The sequence below is a fragment of the Euleptes europaea genome, chromosome 5 (assembly GCF_029931775.1).
Source record: "Euleptes europaea isolate rEulEur1 chromosome 5, rEulEur1.hap1, whole genome shotgun sequence".
Taxonomy (NCBI): Eukaryota; Metazoa; Chordata; class Lepidosauria; order Squamata; family Sphaerodactylidae; genus Euleptes; species Euleptes europaea.
Genome location: NC_079316.1, coordinates 49,232,353 through 49,253,799, shown reverse-complemented (window position 1 = coordinate 49,253,799; position 21,447 = coordinate 49,232,353). Strand labels below are relative to the sequence as shown.

Sequence of the window (21,447 nt, the reverse complement as noted above, 5' to 3'; positions counted from 1 at the left end):
GCTCCCCAGCCTTCGAGGCTGGCGTCCGTCAACAACTGCAGAGGGTCCTCGTGGATATACTGCTGGCTCTTTCCTAGGTTCAAGGGGCTGGCCCACCATCGTAGGCTGTGCTTCACCTTGAATGTCACCTGAATTAGCTTGTCCCTCTTGTGGGTAATGTCTCTATGAAAGGGGCGGAGGAGCCACTGAAGTGGCCTTGAATGGAACCTTGCCCATGGTACTATGGCAATACACAACACCATGAGTCCCATGAGTTTTGTCAGGGACATAAGGTGCGACCTCCTGTTCCATATTACAGAATTTGCTAGGGTGACTATTTTCCCTATTCTTTCCCGGGGTAGGGACAGTGAGTTCTCCAGAGAATTTATCCGAATTCCCAGGTGGGTAACAATTTGGGAGGGGTCCAGAGAGCTCTTTTCGAGATTCAGCAGGTACCCGTGTTCTTCAAACATCTGAATTACTCTTGAGGTGTGCGACAGGTACTGTTCCCGAGACTGGGCACAGATCAGGATATCGTCCAGGTACGGATGTACCTGAATAGATTCCTGTCTTAGAACTGCTATGATGGTAACCAGGACCTTTGAAAATACTTGTGGGGCTGATGAGAGGCCGAAGGGGAGGGCCCTGAATTGAAAGTGTTGTTGGGCATAAGCAAAGCGGAGGAACCGCCTGTGTATGGAATGTATCGGTATATGCAAATAGGCCTCCTTGAGGTCCACTGCAGTCATGAAGGTTTCAGGGAGGAAGGATTCCACAATGGAACGCAGTTTCCATTCTGAAGTGTTTTTTCTGCATCCTTCGATTGACGTATTTTAAGTCGAGGATGGCCCTCCAGTCCCCATTTCTTTTGGGGACTGTGAAAAAGATGGAGTAAACTCCCTGGAAAGGTTCTAGCAGAGGTACCGGTTCTATTACAGCCATCTGCAAAAGGTGTAGAATGGCTTGTTGGGTTCTGGTATGTTTCTCCCTCTTTGAGGGTAGTGGGGAAGGTATAAAGCGGTCCAGTGGTAGGGAGACAAACTCCAAAAGGTATCCCTTGGAAATTATTTGGGAAACCCAGCTGTCCGGACTGGACTCCTTCCACCTGCTTGTGAACGCCTGTAACCTTCCCCCCAACTGTAGTGACTTGATGTCTCTGGGAATTGGCTTTTGAGAATTTGTCGGGCTTGTCCAATCTGGGTTGTTGGCCCTGTCTGTTGAACTTCCCGCTTTTGCAAAAGGGCCTGTTGTTGTTATTCCATGTTCCCTTTCTAAAATCAGCCCTGTATTGAAAGGGTGTTCTGGGAGGCCGAAAGGACTGGTATGACGCTGGACGACTTTCCTTTCTAAGCTGTCTAGGCTTGACATGTTTTTCGTCTCTAGTTTCTACTAGAATTCTATCCAGCTTTTCCCCAAATAACCTCCCCTCCTGAATGGGGTAGGCCATTAGGGTTGTTTTGGCCTTCAAATCGGCTGGCCAGGCTCTCAGCCATAGGGCTCTTCTTGCCAAGGTGACGGATGCCATAGACTTTGCCGAGAAGGATATAGAATCCAAGGAGGCATCTGCCATCAGGGTGGTAGCTTTCAGGACCCTTTCCAGACTTGCTGAGACCCAGCGGTTTTCCTCTGGTACCAGCTGTATAAGCTTCTTAACCCAGAGGTACGAGGCTCTAGCGAAAATGGATATGGTGGCGCTAGACTGGATTGCCAGGGTGGCCGCCTCGTGAGCCTTCCTAGTTAGGGACTCAGTTTTCCTGTCTAATTGGTCCCCTATGGAGCCTGCTCCATCCTCAGGTACCAGCCCAGGGGTCTGGAGGTCAATTATCAGGGCCTCCACTAATGGTACCTTGAGCAGGTTCATGGCATGAGGTGCTAAGGTGTAGAGCTTCTTAACACTGGTGGGAATTTGCTTGCCAGAGGATGGGTTTTCCCACTCCTCTTTGACTGCCCTTAAGAAGAACTCAGGGAAAGGGACAGTATTACTTTGAGTTTGCTTCCTAGGGAAGCATTCCTTAACCCCTTGCTTGTGCTTAGGGGTGGGTTCCTCAGAAGGTTCCTGTTCCTCGTTAAGGTCCAGAGCTAAGAGCGCCTTGGCCAGTAGGCCCTGGAAGTCTTCCCCCGCAAAAAGCCTGGGCTGCTGTTCATCTGAAGGGATGAGCTCCTCATCGGAGTCAAATTCGCCCTTTTCGCGTTCCTCTGTATCAAATTCCTGCTCAAAGGAGAGGGAATCTGATTGTACTATGGGAACCTGAATTGTGGCTTTTTTGGCTGCTTTGGTGGCCCATTGAATAACAGGGGCTGTAGGGGGCATGGCATCCTCCCGTCCCACGCTGAGGGAATGAGAGGAGGAAGCTGGCGAAGACTCATGTACCGCCCAGGAGAAGGGGGGGAGCCTCATTTGGAACACCTGAAATAACTGCCACTGCCTCTGGAGGGCTAAGTTCACTAAGTCATTGGCCTCCTCGGGCTGGAGAAAAATTTGTTGCGCTTTCTTTTCTTGTGCACTGGTAGCGGCGTGGCTTTTGGCGGCTTTTTCTTCTGCTGCGTTGGCAGCAGAGGCGCCGTTTCCTCTGCGGCTTGTGCTGTGGCGTCTTTCCCCTTCCCTAATGGTCCGCAGGCGCAACCATTGGGAAGGCTTTCCCTCTGGGCGGAATGGACCAGCCCACTCTGGTAGTCCTCCACCAAGAGGAGATAGTCCTCTCTCCCAGCCGCGGCGTCAGCCATCTTGTCTACTCTAAAGCCGGGTCGGCTAGAGACGACAATGAGGGGGGGAGGTCAGGAGGGAACAACAGACTGAGGAACGACACTAGGAGAACGGAACAACAAATATACTTGAGGACGACGACAAATATACTCAAGGTTGACAACAAATACTCTAGAGCTAATTCTAAAGCTGGAGCTGAACGCAGTCACTGCTCTCCTATTAAAGGCAGGATGGAAACTGGGGATCAAGGGTGGTCTTCCCACCAAGGAGACAGGAAGTAAAGTTTGGTCCTGCCTCCTGGAAAGAGCGGGAAAACACCCACAGATAAAGATGCCCTTCGCCTCAGAGGAGAATATATGCAAGTGACATATCTTGCAGTTACCAAGCACCTATGCAAATCAGACAATTCTGAACAAGGCAACATTGCCCCTCTTTTCACCTGTTTACGAAGCAACTCTTCTCGCTGCCTTCTTTCTTCTTCTTCTCTTCTCCTCTCCTCAAGTCTTCTAAGTGCTTCTTCCTGTTGCCGCCGTTCCTCTTCCTCCCGCTGCTGTCTTAGTGCAATTTCTTGTTCCCTCTGTCGCCTCAGGGCTTCCTCCTACACAGAGAAATAAAGATGTCAGTTGAAGAGACAAGCAAAAATTATTCTAACACAACTTCTGCATCCTGCCCAAACTGAGTACTGAGTTATGAAATTGCACGTATTTTGCAATACATTTTGTTAGATTCCTGCTTTATTTTGCTACAGCTGAGACCATGATCAAAGACAGAATCATTAATATGTTAAGCAATAAGACATGGCAGTTGTGTGAGTTACAAGATGGTGATGCTGTAAACAACTTGAAATCTCAATGACTTCAATCATATTTATTGCTTATTCTTTATCCTAGGATTAAAGATTCCAGTTCAAGTGTGAAAAAGTAACAGAAAGACAACAGTAAAATAAATAAATAAATAAAAATAATAATAATAAAGTTCAGACTGCAGCTGTGGTCAAACTGATGGATGCCAGGAGACCCCTTTTGTCTCTGGCTATACAGCAGTGTTCCATCCCTGCACACTTGCACTAGTCTTGAACACCTTGCCTGGTGTATCAGGGTAGCCTAGGGCTGTCAGGATACCACAACAGTTTCACAGAATGAATACCAGTTTCCTAACACAAAGAGAACCCTAACATTTATTAGACAAACTGGGATTTCATGCATTCAACAGGAGATATGAGAGCGAGCATGGTGTAGGAGTTAAGGTGTTCGACTAGGACCTGGAAAACCCAGGTTCGAATCCCCACTCATGCCATGAAAGCTTGCTGGGTGACCTTGGGCCAGTCATATACTCTCAGCCCTGACCCAGGCTAGTATTTGGATGGGAGACCTCCAAGGAATATCGGGTTGTGACATGGAGGCAGGCAATGGCAAACCATGATTCTTGCCTTGAAAACCCTACGGGTTGCCATACTTCAGCTGTGACTTGATGGCAAAAACAAAACCCAGGAGATATCCATTTAACATACAAACAGGCAACACTATTTAGTTGTTTTTGGAAAATGTATGATGAATTTTACATAAAATGAACCGCACATTTACACAAGAGATGGAACAGGTAAGGTTCACTTCATGATATTGCTGTAACATAGCACATTTGTGAGAAATCACCTGCTTCCTACGAGCTAGCTCCTCCTCTTCTCGTCTTTTTCTTTCTTCCTCTTGTCTCCTAAGGAGTTCTTCCTGTTGCCTCCGAAGCTCCTCCTGCCTTTTTCGCTCCTCTTCTTCTCGTTTGGCCCTTAGTTCTGCTTCTCTTCGCTCCTGCTCTAGCTGAAAGTACAGAACTGGTGTTGGAAGTGAAGTCCACAGTAAGTGAATATCACATCACCATCCTTTATTATAGCTACTGGTTTGATTTGCTAAGTAATGTCTTCTTTAACTCATGTAAATATGATCTCTTGTAAAAACAGTTAATTTTCACGTGCCAGTTAAATCAGACACTATGGAAATGAGACCAGGGACAGGCTGTGACACCAAAGCTGTGGGACTCCTTTCTCAAATAGGCTTGACTGGTACCAACTCTACAAGGTTTTAGGAACCAGGCAAAGACATCCCCCCATACTTTTACATGGTTGACTTTTGTCCCCATGTTTTCTTCTGCCTCAGCCTTTTATTTATACCTTTCAATACCTGTATTTTAACTGAATGCTATTTTAATCTAGCTGCTTTTTATTGTTTTTAGATCCTCTTCATATTAATTTGCTGCTGTTTTAATTCATGTGCTGCTGTTGTATGTTATTTGCTGACAACTTTTTGTATTATATGATTTTTTCATTGTATCGTTTTTTGTTATAAACCACTATGGAATACTAGCTTGGAGAAGTGGAATGTAAACATGCTAAAATGAATCGATGAACGAGCAACATCTGCTCCAGAATTAACAGTCTTCATTACTTGCTGAACTCCAACTGTGGCAACATAGGCCAGGTCAGTTATCTTAAAAATGGAAATGACAGAATTTACGACTGGAACTGCCAGTGATAAGTACTATGTGATTATCTACCATTTTTACCTTTGCAGCTTTGGCCTTTTCAAGCTGCTGCAATTGTTCTAGAGCTGGTCCCTGAGCTGTAGTATCAATTGGGAGATCCCAGACACTGCTTCCTTCCCAGACTGCAAAACAAAGGAGAAAAAACAGAATGTGTACTAATCAATATTAAATCAGGAGAACAGAAACTCGTAGTTCTGTATACTGGCCAATTCACTGATAATTTATTAATATCACAGTACATAGGCCTGGATGGAATCTCATTTGAAGGAACCCTTCTATTTCTTTGAAAGTCTAAAAGGGGGAAGATCCAGATGGATTTTGCAAATGTACCATATGCATCAAGGCAGAATTTTTGTTTTCCTCATGGAAAGAGCAGAATACATGCAAAGGCAATAAATATACAGAAATAAACACATGAAAATAAATGCCTACAGAAAAGCTTCTAATTAAATACAGACATGTTAAGGACAGGTAATATTAAAGCGAGAGACACAGATAAAGTAAAATAAAAACAGCCAATAGGCTGGAGGCAGATAGCCTTAAAATATCTATTTCAGAAGCAAATGTAAATGAAAATTACCACTGAACCTGCTTTCTTTTCCTCATATTTCAAATAAACTCTTCTCCTGTGTTCCAAATGACATCCTCAGAGCCACACTCTGTCTTCTTACAGAACACTGGTGTCTGTATTTTAGTCTTTGTGGCAGAAACAAAACACATAAACTGGGGAAACTGGAAGAGAGTCCAACTTTCCAAACCGAGCCTTATGCCCTGCCCGCTGCAGCATCCTGCCTTGTGTATACAGAAAATAAAACCTCTTTTACCTACACAGAATTTACCTGATATTGTCAATGATAAAAATGTACCCACTTACTCCAACACCAGCAGGAACTAACCTTTTATCCAAAAAGAAACAGTTATTTAAAGGGACTTAAAATATTCACAACTGGTTTCACACCTGTAGCCTGTGGGGCTGCTGGCTGAAGTTCCCAAATAGACCCCGTATCCGGCACCGTCACAGACCTTGTTACAGGTGGCACTATGTTCTGCTCAGACTTCCTGTAATGTAAAGGTGATGATTTAGTATGCTGACCTCAAATGGTAGTTTTATTCTGCCATCATAATAGACCTTTTTAAAATTTTAACATTGCCCCTGATCTCTCTTTTCTTAGCAGCCTGAACAGCGCATTAAGGCATTACTGTAAAACTTCCTTTAATTTCAATACTACTCCATCAGCTTCACAAAGCAGCCTTCTATTAAAACTGGCTGGCATTTCAGTGCAAATTTTTGTACTGACAGTGGTGCAAGGAAGAATCTGTTAAAATAAATACAGGGACAGGACTAACAAGAACAAAGTTAACAATCCTGAACAATGTGACACCAAGCTTTCGTGTGTGTCATGTTACACCTGAAAAAATGGCACAATCTTAACAATACTAGATCAAAGTGCTTTTGAACTAGCACTAACATCCACTATCTGCAACAGATACATTATACATTACATATACATTATACATTACATATACACCTATGATGTTATAACTGTTCGTAATGTAAAGTGTGAATGCAACAAATATGTCTGCAACCTACAGGTGCAGCTTCAGATGTGCAGTGGCTCTAAGATCTGCATTCTCACCTCATCTTAAGTGCCTGGAACTGCTGCAAGAGGAGAGCCAGCTGCTGCTGTTGCTGAGATGAGAGAGCTGCTTTTTGCTGTTGTGCCAGTGCATATTGTTGTCTTTGAAAGAGAATGAGGAAAAGTTTACTGCTTATCTATAGAATGATTATGCTACTCTAGTATCTTGTAGCTCATAATGCTTTTTCGTTAAAAATGCAAAATAAAATTGGTAGGGCATACTCCAATATCTTATCTCATAATTTTCAAACCAGAATGTCCACAAAGACCCAAAGAACACAAAGAATTTAGACAGAAATGACCAAAAACCACATGAAGAATTTCTCAGGTATCTACTTCCAACAAAGAAGATTTAGGATAGGTTCTTCCTATGCCCCCCCAGGTACAAGGAAGGCCCAGTGTTCACTATCACAGTGCGTAAAGGCAGATTGGAGGATATAGCTAGGGAGATACTTTATCTTGGAATGGCAAAACTGTGAAATGGCCATGTGCTACAGAGGATATAAATGGCAGGCACTTCTACCCAAATGCCCTCAATATTGCTCGATGTTGCACAGATGTCCAGTGAACAATGGAAGTGAAGCAGCTCTACCAGTGTAAGAACTACTGACCCTGAGGCGAGCCTAGATAACTAAAGCAACACAGCACAGCCCTTGGTGGATCTTTTTCTTGACTTACTGTATCAAAAACTGCTGGTACTGGATATGCTGCATTTGGTACATGGCCGTGAGTTCCTGTTGTCTAGACAGTCTTTCCTGGTCCAACTCACCCTGTGGGGATGAGAAACAAATCAATAACTGAACTTTGGGGGGGGGATTCAACTTTCAGCATTCTGTACTAACACAACACAGTTCTGCCACTAAAATAAGCCATATTTCCTTTACTGTATGGGATTTCCTGTTTCATGTCTGTTAAAAATAGACACTAATACAAAAAAAGTGTCTCTAAATGCCAGTTTTCCTGGTGGCACAAAGCAAATAATAATTTCACTAAGTATGTGTATAGCATCATTCAAGTAACAGTAATCTTTACAACACCCCTGTATGGAAGGCCAATGTTATTCCCATACTGCAGATGAAAGAGGCTGAGTGTAGTTTGCCTAAACCCACTTACTAAATTTGAGAGCAATTTGAACTGGAAACCTCGCAAATAACACCTCATTTTCTTAACCATCACGTTACACTACCTCATATAAATTACAGTTTGTTGCATATTATTATTAAAATGTTCCTTTTAGCTTTTCGATTTAAAGTTTCTCACGTATTTACCAAGTGTGGAGGTGGTGCTGGACCTGGAGCAAAAGGGACCCTGCCCCACATTTTCATGATGTCTCCAAGTGGCTGGAAGGTCTCATCACAAGCTCTTTTCACCAATAGAGACATTGTAAAATACCCAGCCTGGAACCACTCCGTCATCTCCTGATTACTAAATGGACCTGCAAAAACACCCAACAGCAGAGAACATAATAAATTCCACAGTCAATACAAGAAGTTTCCAGCAGGTTTTGTGCCCAACAGTTACAGCAATCATAATATAAATAGCAATGTTATGTGGGGGGGCACTGACATCCCCCCCCCCAACAATGGGCATGTATGGCTAAAGACAGGCCATGGTGGCTTGCATGCTAAACACACTCTGGCAACTGTCATTCTGATGGAAACTTTCTACACATATTCTCTAGTATCCACCAAACCCACCTCTTCTCACTCTGATCATACTTTTAGGCAGGTAATGGTACCTTCTGGTATTCTGCTTATGCCCACAGGATTGTATTCAACTTTTCAACACTGCTTTATAACAAAAACCAAGAGGGAGAGCTTACCCTGAATTTCTCCCTGGGGATCTTTATAGTACCACTTCTGCATGGACTCGTGGAGTAACGGTACTGAGGAGCCCTTTGCTCTCTGTTCTTGATGTTTGGCTGCTAGTCTTTCATCATCCAGGGCACTGTCTTGCAAATATGCCACCATTTTCTCAGCTTGCTGCAGAATAAATGGAAACTTATAGGACTTTATGAAAAATACCTTCAGTTGGTAGGTGCAAGAATAAAAACAGAAGAAATACTCTATCCTTTGGGATCATACAGTGGTGCAATTATGATAAGGAATTGAGCTCATACTCTAAAATAAATGAAGGTCAAAGGATGTGCCCAGAGTTAATCATTCAGGTCAACTTGTGAATCTCTAGAGCCAGTTTGGGAACATATTCTTCTCCTACTTATTTTAGTTAGTTGCACTCAATAGTTCCTACACATATGGTACTCAGCAATATACAAGAGTCCAGTAGCACCTTAAAGACTAACAAAATTTCTGGCAGGGTATGAGTCACAGCTCACTTCTTCAGATACAGCTAGAATGTGTCCATCTATCCTTAAGTAGAGAAGAGTGAAATCAGACACCCAATGACAATAGCATGTAAATGTCAATACCAGGTAAATGACATTAGTAGGTGTGACTGAATCAGGTGTGATATGCAACGGGGTAGTGGAGAAATCCACCTGGAGAAATCAGAATTGGTAATGAGACAGGAATCCCAGGTCCCTATTCAATCCAGGAGAATGCATTGTCTTGAGCTTCATTATTTGTAGTAATTCAGCAGTTTCTCCTTCTAATCTCCCTTTGAAACCCCTCTGTAAGAGAACAAAGGGATTTCAAAGGGAGATTAGAAAGAGAGACTACTGAATTACAATGCATAATGAAGCTCAAGACAACGCATTCTCCTGGATTGAGCAGGGATTTGTCTCATTACCAGGTGTGTGAATTCACTCTTCTCTATTTAAGGACAGATGGACTCACATTCTAGCTGTATCTGAAGAAATGAGCTGTGGCTCACAAAAGCTCATACCCCGCCAGAAATTTTGTTAGTCTTTAAGGTGGTACTGGACTCTTGCTCTTTTCTACTGCTACAGACAGACACGGCTACCTATCGTGATCTGTCTCCAGGAATATACAGGTACTGTAAATTGCGCACACCCCTTCTGACTGATCAAGATCCATTATGGAATGCTGAGTTGATTAATGCTGTTCCTTCTAGTGCACAGGTGTTAGGTAGCCTCAAATCAATAAGCAGGTAGTCTCGGATAAAAGAAAAGGAGCAAGAGGGAGGCTGTGGCATAAATGCCTCTACGATTAAACTCTGCAGCCTAGCTTTCAACTATGATATTGAACCAAGGCTAAAATGGTTGGATTAAGTGACATAACTATTTGCAAGCAAAAGAATAAGATGGTTGATTCCTCCACCATGAATTTCAAAGGAACAAAGTTCCAGAAGCTTCAGGAATCTCCACTGGGGGGGAGAGGGAACCATCCTCACCTTCTGTCCCCCCCCACCTACCATGAAGATAATGCGTCTCCTGCTGCATATATTCTGAGGTTATTTCTCCCTTCCCTAACAGAAATAGTAATAGTAAAAATGCGAGGAGACTGTTATTTGACTTATTTGTGCTTGTGGTACTTTAACAAAATGGGGGCTACATTGAGCATAAAGAAGAATGACAGGCACCTAGCCAGTAGCAACGTGAAGTGGGCTTATCTTCAGGGAAAGATGTTTCTTCCTCCCAACCAAGCAACCTCCCACAGTTGTCTAAAGTAGAGGATTCTAGCCGGCAGAAGCTCCACATGTGAGAGGATGCAGAACCACTACCTCTAGTGTAGTCCTGACTGCTGTTGTGACCAGGGGTGAGGCTGTATGGCAACTTAGCTGTGTGAATCTGCTAACAGATTCTTGACCTGCACAAGAGGAGGCCTTTGCCTCTGCTCTGAGCACAGATGAAGAAGCAACAGTCAAGTCAAAATTTTGGTGTGCAGCTACACAGTACTGTGGGTGCCGCAGAAGCGGAAATGATTTAGTCCTCTTTATTAGCAGGGAAGACCTCTGAGGTAGAAAACCAGGCAGATCTCCCACAAACAACTTTTTATAAGCAACACCTCTATCTGGAGTTTTACAAAAGGATTAAGAGGGTGATGGTTTAAGGAGATTTCTGATTTCAAACTATGTTAATGTAAGAAGAAACAAAAATACTACCATTTTCACTCCAAATCCTAGGGAGATTGATGTACTACACCATAAAGTCAACAGACAGGTCCACCTGACTCTCTCCATCACTTCTGGGCACCAGCTAGGCTTTCTAGTAAGACCATAGGGGGTTCTAATGTTGGAACTGAAGCCCACACACTGCAGCTTCAGGTAATGGCACCTGAGAGCCGGATGTTTGTATACTAGAACCCTCCAGCCATGCTCTGGATTCCAAATTACGGTTACCACAAACCACGGAGGAATTATGTTGCAAGTTAAAATCCTCAAATATACAATTACTTACATTTGCAACAAGGTACAGACATACACTTGCTGCTGGTATTTTGCTATTAATTCCTGGTCACATTCCTTTGTTTAGCCACCTAAGAATGTCTTTTATTGTTGACAAAGAGTCCATGTATGCATACAGATACTTTAGGATTACTAAAATGCTAAGTATTAAAAAGCTGAACTATACTTTAAATAGCTCCAGTATAAGGCACGTGCACTCCAATACTATGCATGTCTAATTAGAAACAAGCCTTACTGAGCCGAACAAAGGCTTTCCATTTTAAAAATATTCTCTATAGACTACAGTTAGTTACAGTTAAATATTCAAACAGCAATTGTATCAAATGGGTTTTTAGATAATCCACTTTTTAGGGAAGAGCAAATAAGAACTGAAACTTTGCAGATCCACTAGTATATATTTATATGTAATGAATTTGATGGTTTTCAAGACATTATTAGAAAACTGATATCTCTTGCAATACCTACAACAACATTTGAACTACTGGTCAATAAAGTATTATCTGTGTTATTCTCTTCAGATTTATTAACAGAGACTCACTCAGTCTGCCTTTCCATTCATTTTTATTTGCTATTTATGCATACAGAGATTACTTTATAGATGATATTTTGAATCTGGGCTTATTGAACGGACTATAACAAACCCTTCTATCATTCCAGACATGAAGGACGCATGTATGTAAAATATGTAACCACCACAATGTTTTCATTTAAAATACACAACTGGCAAGGGAAAGGACATCTGTTCAAATGTGTTTTAAATAGGAAAAGATATATCTACCTTTCTTACTTAGGTATCAGAACCCAAGTGCGTCACACATGAAATGGCTCTATGCAATATATGAGGTGGTTATCAGACTTTTTACTACTCTCAAAATTCTCACTAAATAAGGGTCAAATAATTGTCTTCTTCTGATCAACTTGAAAATCAAAACCAGGTGTGATTCACTGTACTCACTAAATTCATCTGCTGGAGTTGGATTCTGGGACAAGATCTAGGAACTGTCTTGAACACAAGAGTTAGTCTCAAACTGAAACTTAATTTCTTAAATTAGGAATTCGCCTTCTAAATTAGCTAAAGAAAAGTTTCTATTTCTACTGGAGAAAGCCAAGGTAACAGCACACATGATCAGGCCAAATCTGTTTTAATTTAAATTTGGAATCAATGGAAAAATAGTACCAGATTACAAAATACATATCAACCATTTTCATTAGTATGTCAATAAACACCAATAAATACAGCACTTTATGCAAAACTATTTTCCTATGAAAATGCAAACCCTCTTTCAAAATACAGAATTTGAGTGTATAACAATGAAATAATGTTGTTTTATCAACATTTAAAGATGGCAAAAACGTGTAGAAGAAAACACGTCTCAGATTTACAAGGGTATTTGGGGAATTTAGTTCAACCATCTCTCTAGCAGTTTTCCAGACAGAAACACAAGCTTCACTTCTGCACAGAAACTTGGATTTAAAAAACTATAATTCTTAGATTATTATTTGATTTCTCCTCCCCCCAAGAATGTAACTGTAAGGATTTTATATGCATAAGTGAATGTTTTTCTGCTTCCAAAATGGGACTCTGACTGTTGGATGTCAGTGAAAATGAGATCCCATCATGGGTCGTAAGAAGCAAACATTGCCGGTTCTTTCAGATTTACTTGGTGGATATTCACCATTGCATATAGAAAGCTACAAGTGGGAACCTGCAAGGATTTGCAGGGTAAATTTCCCTCTCCCCACTACTTCCTCTTGCCCTTTCCTGAAAGCCCCCATAGCCTCTCCCTCTTTCTTGCCTTCTCTCCTTCCCATCTGTCAACCAACCTACTTTTATCTTCTCCTCACCTTCAGTTTTCTGTCTTACCCTACTCTTGCCACTCTCTACCAAGGAAAACTATGGCCCAGTTGTGCTGGGCTGGTTGCTAGGCCAGGTCCAGTTGCACAATGGGGAACCTGCAAGGACTTGCGAATGGCACCCATTTCCCTCATCTCAACTTCCCTTCACTATTTCCTCTTTCCCTCCACCCTTCAACTTCCATATCCTCAACCTTCACTGCTTCTTTCTGTCTTTCCCACCTACCTTTTTTCTGCTCCTCCATCTTCAGCCATAGTTTTATTTACTTCATTTATAGCACACCTTTCTCCACAATGTAGACTCAAAGCAACCTACTTAATTCTCCTCTCCTCCATTTTATCCTCAAAAAACCCTGATAGTATAAGTGGACTGGGAGCAAAAAAACCCTCCCCCAGCCCACCCTGGCCCCACCCCTCAAAGGAGTGAGTGAGGGGGGGTCTGCCTGACCTGACCCTTCCTCCCAAAGCGGGGAGGGAGGAAGAGGCAGCCTGCCTAACCAAATGACCAGGTGCTGCTTTCTTAGATTCAGGCAGGCCTCGGGCAGACCAGGCAGTGCCTCTTTCACTTCTCATGGGGCTTGGCTAGGTATCTTGTCTTGCCTCCTCTCACCTAGCCTTGTGTGGGGCTTGACCTGGCTGGGAGCCAATATCTGCCTCATCTTGTGCAGGGCTCAAACTGGCCAGGTGTTGCCATCTGCCTTGCCTTGCCCAGAGGTTGACCAGGCTGGGCCCCACTGTCTGCTTCACATTGTTTTGTGTGGCTCTCACCATCTGCTTCACCTTGTGCAAGGCCTGGTCAGGCTGGGTGCCAGTGTCTGCCTCACGGGGAGGGGGGTTGGCCAGGCACCAGCATCTGCCTTGCCTCAAGCAGGCTGAGCCAGATGCCATCACCTCCCCTGTCACGCCTCTCCCTCAGGGCGCCAGTGGGCTGGGCTGTGTCTCCCCTGCCTAGCCTCAGGATGGCTGGGTGCTGCCTCTCCCACCTTACACAGTGCTTGGGTAGGTCAGGCTCAGCCAGTCTGTCAAAAGGGTGGCCAGCCCAGATTTGGGTGGGAGGCCATCAGCCCATCAATAGCCATCCATGTGCTCTTAATTGTCAATCTTGCCCCTGCCTGTGAAGTGTAAAGGATCAGAAAAGGTCACCCAGTGAGTTTCCAGGGCAGAATGGGGATTTGAGGACCCAGTCTGAAACTCTAACCACTGAACTACACTGGATGTCATGGGGTGGCTGCTCTTGAACATTAGCAAACAGCTAGACCTAGATGAATCATGCAAGTCAGGTGGTATCAAGTTGCTCAGTGCTTCCTGCCTGGCCTGGCCCTGATGAGTTCTCTCTTAGAGACCAAAACTGTCGTGGAAAGGGCCCGGCCCCTCCCCCTGCCTTTTAGTGACAAAACTTATTGTTGTGATGGACAGCTGCATTCTGAGAAGTTGTCCCGGTCTTAGAACTCCTTGATCAATAGGGAGTTTGAATGGAATTCTAAGAATGGCAGTTAGAAAACTGACAGTTGAGAACTGACAGTTGAAAGAGAGCTGTTAACGGATACAGCTGGAGACAATCGAGTGACTTGCAAGCTGTCTGTAGAGGATTCTCCTCTGGAGTGAGAGGAACACACTTTAGTATAGGATCAAGTATGATCCATAACCAGATATAAAGGGAAATAGCTCTAGTGATGAGAGGGTGATCCCTGAGCATTTAAAAGGGAAATAGCTCAGGGGATGGGAAGAGAAAGAGTGATCCCAAGCCAGTTTTAAGAAGAAGAAAAACTGGGAAAGTGTATATATGTTCCTAAGTCTTCCAACTTAAGAACCACTGGTTCTTGTAGGTTATCCGGGCTGTGTAACCGTGGTCTTGGAATTTTCTTTCCTGACGTTTCGCCAGCAACTGTGGCAGGCATCTTCAGAGTAGTAACACTGAAGGACAGTGTCTCTCAGTGTCAAGGGTGTAGAAAGAGTAATATATAGTCAGAAAGGGGTTGGGTTTGAGCTGAGTATTGTCCTGCAAAAGTATTGTCCTGTAAGTATCAAGATAATGTGCTAATGAGGGTATGGTATGTTAATATGGAACCATTGTATCCTGAAGTGATCTGTTAATGTGTGTAATCCAAAACTAATCTGTATGGCTATTGTTGAATGTTGTCTTTGTCTGGAGGTGTTTCAGGGCAGGAAGCCAAGCCTTATTCATTCTTAAACTCTCCTCTTTTCTGTTAAAGTTGTGCTGATGTTTGTGAATTTCAATGGCTTCTCTGTGCAATCTGACAAAATAGTTGGTAGAATTGTCCAGTCTTTCAGTGTCTTGGAATAAGACCCTGTGTCCTGTTTGTGTCAGTCCATGTTCAGCCACTGCTGATTTCTCAGGTTGGCCAAGTCTGCAGTATCTTTCATGTTCTTTTATCCTTGTTTGTATGCTGCGTTTTGTGGTCCCGATGTAAACTTCTCCACAGCTGCAAGGTATACGATATACTCCTGCAGAGGTGAGGGGGTCTCTTTTGTCTTTTGCTGATCGTAGCATTTGTTGTATTTTCTTGGTGGGTTTAAACACTGTTTGTAGGTTATGTTTTTTCAAAAGTTTCTCCATCCTATCAGTGACTCCTTTAATAAATGGCAAGAATACCTTTCCTATGGGAGACTGTTTTTCTTGAGTTTTCTGATTTTTGTTTGGTTCAATGGCCCTTCTGATTTCATTCTTGGAGTAGCCGTTTGCTAGCAGTGCGTGATTTAGATGGTTAGTTTCTTCCTTGAGAAACTGTGGTTCACAGATCCGTCTTGCACGGTCCATTAATGTTTTGATTATTCCTCTTTTCTGTCGGGGGTGGTGGTTGGAGTTTTTGTGTAAGTAGCGATCTGTGTGAGTTGGTTTCCGGTAGACCTTGTGACCTAACTGAAGGTTTGATTTACGATTTCAGTTAGGTCACAAGGTCTACCGGAAACCAACTCACACAGATCGCTACTTACACAAAAACTCCAACCACCACCCCCGACAGAAAAGAGGAATAATCAAAACATTAATGGACCGTGCAAGACGGATCTGTGAACCACAGTTTCTCAAGGAAGAAACTAACCATCTAAATCACGCACTGCTAGCAAACGGCTACTCCAAGAATGAAATCAGAAGGGCCATTGAACCAAACAAAAATCAGAAAACTCAAGAAAAACAGTCTCCCATAGGAAAGGTATTCTTGCCATTTATTAAAGGAGTCACTGATAGGATGGAGAAACTTTTGAAAAAACATAACCTACAAACAGTGTTTAAACCCACCAAGAAAATACAACAAATGCTACGATCAGCAAAAGACAAAAGAGACCCCCTCACCTCTGCAGGAGTATATCGTATACCTTGCAGCTGTGGAGAAGTTTACATCGGGACCACAAAACGCAGCATACAAACAAGGATAAAAGAACATGAAAGATACTGCAGACTTGGCCAACCTGAGAAATCAGCAGTGGCTGAACATGGACTGACACAAACAGGACACAGGGTCTTATTCCAAGACACTGAAAGACTGGACAATTCTACCAACTATTTTGTCAGATTGCACAGAGAAGCCATTGAAATTCACAAACATCAGCACAACTTTAACAGAAAAGAGGAGAGTTTAAGAATGAATAAGGCTTGGCTTCCTGCCCTGAAACACCTCCAGACAAAGACAACATTCAACAATAGCCATACAGATTAGTTTTGGATTACACACATTAACAGATCACTTCAGGATACAATGGTTCCATATTAACATACCATACCCTCATTAGCACATTATCTTGATACTTACAGGACAATACTTTTGCAGGACAATACTCAGCTCAAACCCAACCCCTTTCTGACTATATATTACTCTTTCTACACCCTTGACACTGAGAGACACTGTCCTTCAGTGTTACTACTCTGAAGATGCCTGCCACAGTTGCTGGCGAAACGTCAGGAAAGAAAATTCCAAGACCACGGTTACACAGCCCGGATAACCTACAAGAACCAATGAACTCTGACCGTGAAAGCCTTCGACAATATTTTAAGAACCACTGTTTGAAGAAGCTTATGTTTATGAAACTAAGCAGTGACTGCCAAGAGAAATCCATCTCAGTACAAAATAAAAGTATCAACACTTGTCTGTGAACCACCTTAGATACATCTTGAATTACCAAATCTCTCTTGTATATATCCACCATTAGTTCCTCATTCCTGCCGTTCTGTTACAAGTCCCATTCATGTTAAGAAACCTGGCTAATTTGACTTTTACATTCCCTTCAAAGAGATAAATAAAACCATCTTAAGTTTTACTTCAAAAAGCCTCTGTGTGCCAATTATTTCTGACCTTTATATTTGTGGTAAAAGAGAAGTCCATCATACTGGTGACTGCCTAGCAATGGCCATTGAGTGCATGCACTTTTTAAATGTTATAGGTACTCTTGTATCATTTTGGGTTTTTAAAAAACCCACTCCCAATTTTTTTTTTTTAAGATTTCAGATTTTTCTGCAAACCTGGAACATTTTTCAGGTTTGTAGAAAGCTCCATCTTGTCTGTTCATGGATCAGGCCCCGAATTTATGTTTCCTCAGATTTGGCTGACTTGGCTATTACAATACAGATAAGTGGGGACTTGCAAAAAACCTATGTGGAGGGTACACCCCATCCCCTACCTTTGCTTCCTTCCCTCTTCCCCCTTTCTCAAACAATCTTCCATCCTATCTTCCCACTCTCCTTCTCTGACAATCTCCTCTTGCTCCCCACTTCATCTTCCCTGACAATCTTACCCTGTTTCTCTTCCCCATTCTCTGACAATCTCCCTCCCCATTCTTCCCCCTCCCCTCCCCTGCCAATATTTTCCCTATCTCTCTTTTATCCCCCTCTTCCTTACCCTAATCTCCTTTTCAACTGCAGCATTGGCAAGCAGGGCCCCCGGCAGCGACTATGTCAATGGCAGGGCCCCTGGAAGCCACTGTGTTGGCTCTGCAGGCATGTAATCTACATGTGTGAATATCATGTTATCGTGTGTGTGTGTGTGTGTGTGTGTGTGTGTGTGTGTGTGTGGGTTAAACTCTCCAATGTATTTTTTTTAACTTTTTAAGATTTTTCAGCAAACCTGGGAGGTCCCCCAAGTTTGGAGAAAAATCTCCTTTCTCTCAGTGTGGGCCCAATTCTCAGATTTACATATCTGCAGATCTGCTCGTACTTGAGAAATAGATATATAGATTGACTCTTTCTAATGATATTCCAGTGCACTCATAAGAGCAGGAATTAAGTCCATTCATTACAGAAGCAAACATCACATGTCAAATTAAGTTACATGAACCCTGGCTTGGCTCCAACAATAATGTATAATGTTGTGCACATGCACAGGGTTCTTCCCATATACCTCTTCTTGCTGCAGCTTCTCAGGCCCCTGAAAAGTCACCGAGGGCCCTCTGTGATGGCATACAATGTAACATTGGGGTCTGCAGCTGGGACTAGAGGGGGAATTGACAATGGTTTTGATCCAAGCCATTACCTCAACAATTTCCCTCTTTTAGGACCGAGAGGGGTTTTTACAACATTAGGATGCAAACATAACCATAAAAGATCAGACATTTTCTTCTGGCAGAAGTACAACTAACATTTAACAGTAACAAGTCTCTAAGACAAAGATGCATTACCTGTTCTAAATGTTTGAGGCCCTCTTCATCATCTGGGTCAGCAGGAATATTCCCCATACCTGGAGCAGCTGTGACTGATGTCTGAACAGGCCTTAAGGCAGGATGTGGATTAGAGTCTGGAAGAGGAAGATGAGCAGGGGAAGCTACATCTGGAGCAATCAGTGGTGAAAGTTGAACTGTGGAAACTGACTCTAGAGGGGGGAAAGAAAATTTATTTATGTGCTCTATGGCTTGCTGACTCATGGGTAAAATAATTCTGACTCTCCTTCACCTAACATTTTCTAGATGGTACAGGTAAAATTGGTTGAAAGTTGTATCAGGAATCTCAGTTTGCAGAGTTAAATCCTATGCAAGGAAACATTTCACACTGATTATAGGCAACTGCCAGTTCCTAAGCCAAATTCAGCTCACAGAGACAATTAAGTAGTCCATACATCATGCCCCCTTCAACAAAGAAAATGTTTAGCCTTAGCAAGCCTCCCCACAGCTGGCTTGAAATGGGGAGATAGGCAGGCTGTGTGTGGAGATATAAGAGGGAACATACCAGAAACCTATAGACTAGACTGTCCACATGTTCCTGAAATGGTTTACCCTTCCGTCCACTACAGGTAGTGAATTGGTTGGTATCTTTTAAACCCAGCCCAGCTATAAATACCCTGGGATGTGGCACATACAGTAAGTAGGAAGGATGGTGAAAATTAGTCCTTCCTACAGCCCTCCAACCAACCAATCCAGTTGCTGAGCTACACTGAACTTGAATAAATTACTGAAATTAGCCAATAAAAACAATGAAATATTTTCAACATTGTAGAAAGAGCTTGATTTTTCAGCTGGTCATACATACTTTGCTTAAAAATGCACTCTTATGTGCACATTTTGGATATATGTTCTTTCTAAAATATGTCATATACCTACTTTACTGTTGTGATTACCTTCTCTACTGGGCACTTTGGATGGTGGGATATTCTCCATTAGGTTATCTTTATCCCCTGTTTTTTCCATTACTTCTGGAATACGGTCCTCTCTTCTTTCAAGCAGACTTGTTGGTAATGGCTCCTGTGACTGGGGTTTTGGTGGAGTACCTGACCTGGCGGATGGTGAAGATTCTTTGACTGTTTCTTCTGTTACTTCTGAAATCATGGATAATTTTACTTAACTGGCCTGGGAAATGGAAGCAATGATGGAGAAATACCCCCAAGAAACGCTCCTTACCTGCTGCTGTTCGTTCTGCCGTAACTCCTTCCCTTGCATGGGTTTTATCTAGTTCTTTGGCTTCTTCACTGTGACTTCCATCTGAATCAGACTGGTCTTCCCCTTCTTCCACAGGGCGGAAATCCATTTCCTGCTCTTCAGGAATTGGCTCCTTCTGAACCTTCTAAAGATAAAACACACACATCCACCTTTATACCACTACTTATAAATAACAAGCTATGGTATACCAAGTCCACAGTAAGTTTCTCACTTTTAAAGACAGGAATGCCCCAGATGAGTCAAAGGTTCCCATTTCTTCTTCTGCATCTTCCAAACACCATTCAGGAAGGCTATCTTCCTCCATACTGCCACTGCCACATCGCACTCTTCGGTAACCCCGCTCATCATCTCGGTCTCGGAAATCGAATTCAAACCTTCGCCGTCGCTCCATCTGCTCCCTCCAGCCTGCAGAACGTGGGCCATCTAAGGGGGCAGGAAAGTTACTTAACAAAAGAGTTCCATAAGGAAAGAATTGTTTGGAAGGTGAAAGGGATACAGAAAAAGAAGACACTGAAGAGAATACAAAGTGACAACTTTATAACATCACTGCAGCTTATGGTCCACCTTGAAATACATATTTTATAAAAGGTTGTCACCACAGTTCTCCCCTCACAGTGCTCCCTTAAAAGACCACTATCTCTTAGCCATGTTATAATTAACAAACAAGTAGCTTACGAATGACCATGCAGTGTAACTCCAAGCAACTGGACCACAGCTGCAGAACAGCGTGCATGATATCACTGAGTAACTGTTTCCTTATTTGTGTCAAATAAAAACTGAGCAACCCTAACAAGTTTACAAATACATGCTCCATGCCCTCTCCAGGCCTCAGAGTTGTTCCTACATTTTGACTGGCAAGCTGTCCATATTCAGGACAGGCACTGTCTGAGAACTGATGCACTCTCCCAATCCATTCCTTAGCTGTTACTACGGAGTATCATTGAACCTCACCCCTACATCAACCCTAGAGGGCCAGCCTTTGCCAGCAAGACTATTCTATGAAGTCCTAGAAAATGGATAAAAGTCTGTAACATGGAGTTCATCAGAATATTGTTATGCCTTTCTGTGACCAAATATACCTGTATTCTATTATGGAAGTCAGTGTCATTTGTACTCCATCAGTCCCCCCCAGCATCTTCCAAATTGATTTCTTTTCCTTCTAGTCCTGTCCATGTGCAAAATGTACATGTGCTCATCTGTTTGTAAGAAACAGTCACCTCATGTTCACTTTACAAATGAAAGTGAGGAGCCAGTACCTGGATATAAGTGAGGTTTAAATCATACAATGCACGTATGAAGAAAAATCAAGCACACACTGTAACTTGTGAACAGGGAGTCTGCCTGCTGATTACCAATCCTCCTTTCCAGGGGGTTTGAAGTGTTGCTTGTAATCTGTGGTCTTTAAGTCTATTTGTTGAATTTGCCCTTGTCACTATGGTGAGGTTGCCTGCTAGCACAATAATTCTTTGAAAGAATTTATAGCTGACCAGCTTATTTTAAAGCTCTGCTTTAAATGGTTGTGTGACTATAAGCATG

The 21,447-nt window shown here is 42.8% G+C and overlaps 1 protein-coding gene across 1 annotated transcript in view; it reads right to left on the bottom strand.

Moving 5' to 3' along the window:
* GIGYF2 (GRB10 interacting GYF protein 2) overlaps positions 1-21,447 on the bottom strand; it is a 91,795-nt gene that overhangs the window by 11,142 nt on the left and 59,206 nt on the right. Inside the window, exons 9-20 of the mRNA XM_056849274.1 lie at positions 20,123-20,334; positions 19,873-20,035; positions 19,593-19,790; positions 18,661-18,851; positions 8,675-8,834; positions 8,121-8,287; positions 7,531-7,622; positions 6,853-6,954; positions 6,174-6,274; positions 5,237-5,337; positions 4,336-4,494; positions 3,123-3,281 (exon numbers count right to left, since the gene is read on the bottom strand). Coding sequence (XP_056705252.1) covers positions 3,123-3,281; positions 4,336-4,494; positions 5,237-5,337; positions 6,174-6,274; positions 6,853-6,954; positions 7,531-7,622; positions 8,121-8,287; positions 8,675-8,834; positions 18,661-18,851; positions 19,593-19,790; positions 19,873-20,035; positions 20,123-20,334 — 1,805 coding nt within the window. The remainder of the gene's footprint in view (positions 1-3,122; positions 3,282-4,335; positions 4,495-5,236; positions 5,338-6,173; positions 6,275-6,852; positions 6,955-7,530; positions 7,623-8,120; positions 8,288-8,674; positions 8,835-18,660; positions 18,852-19,592; positions 19,791-19,872; positions 20,036-20,122; positions 20,335-21,447) is intronic.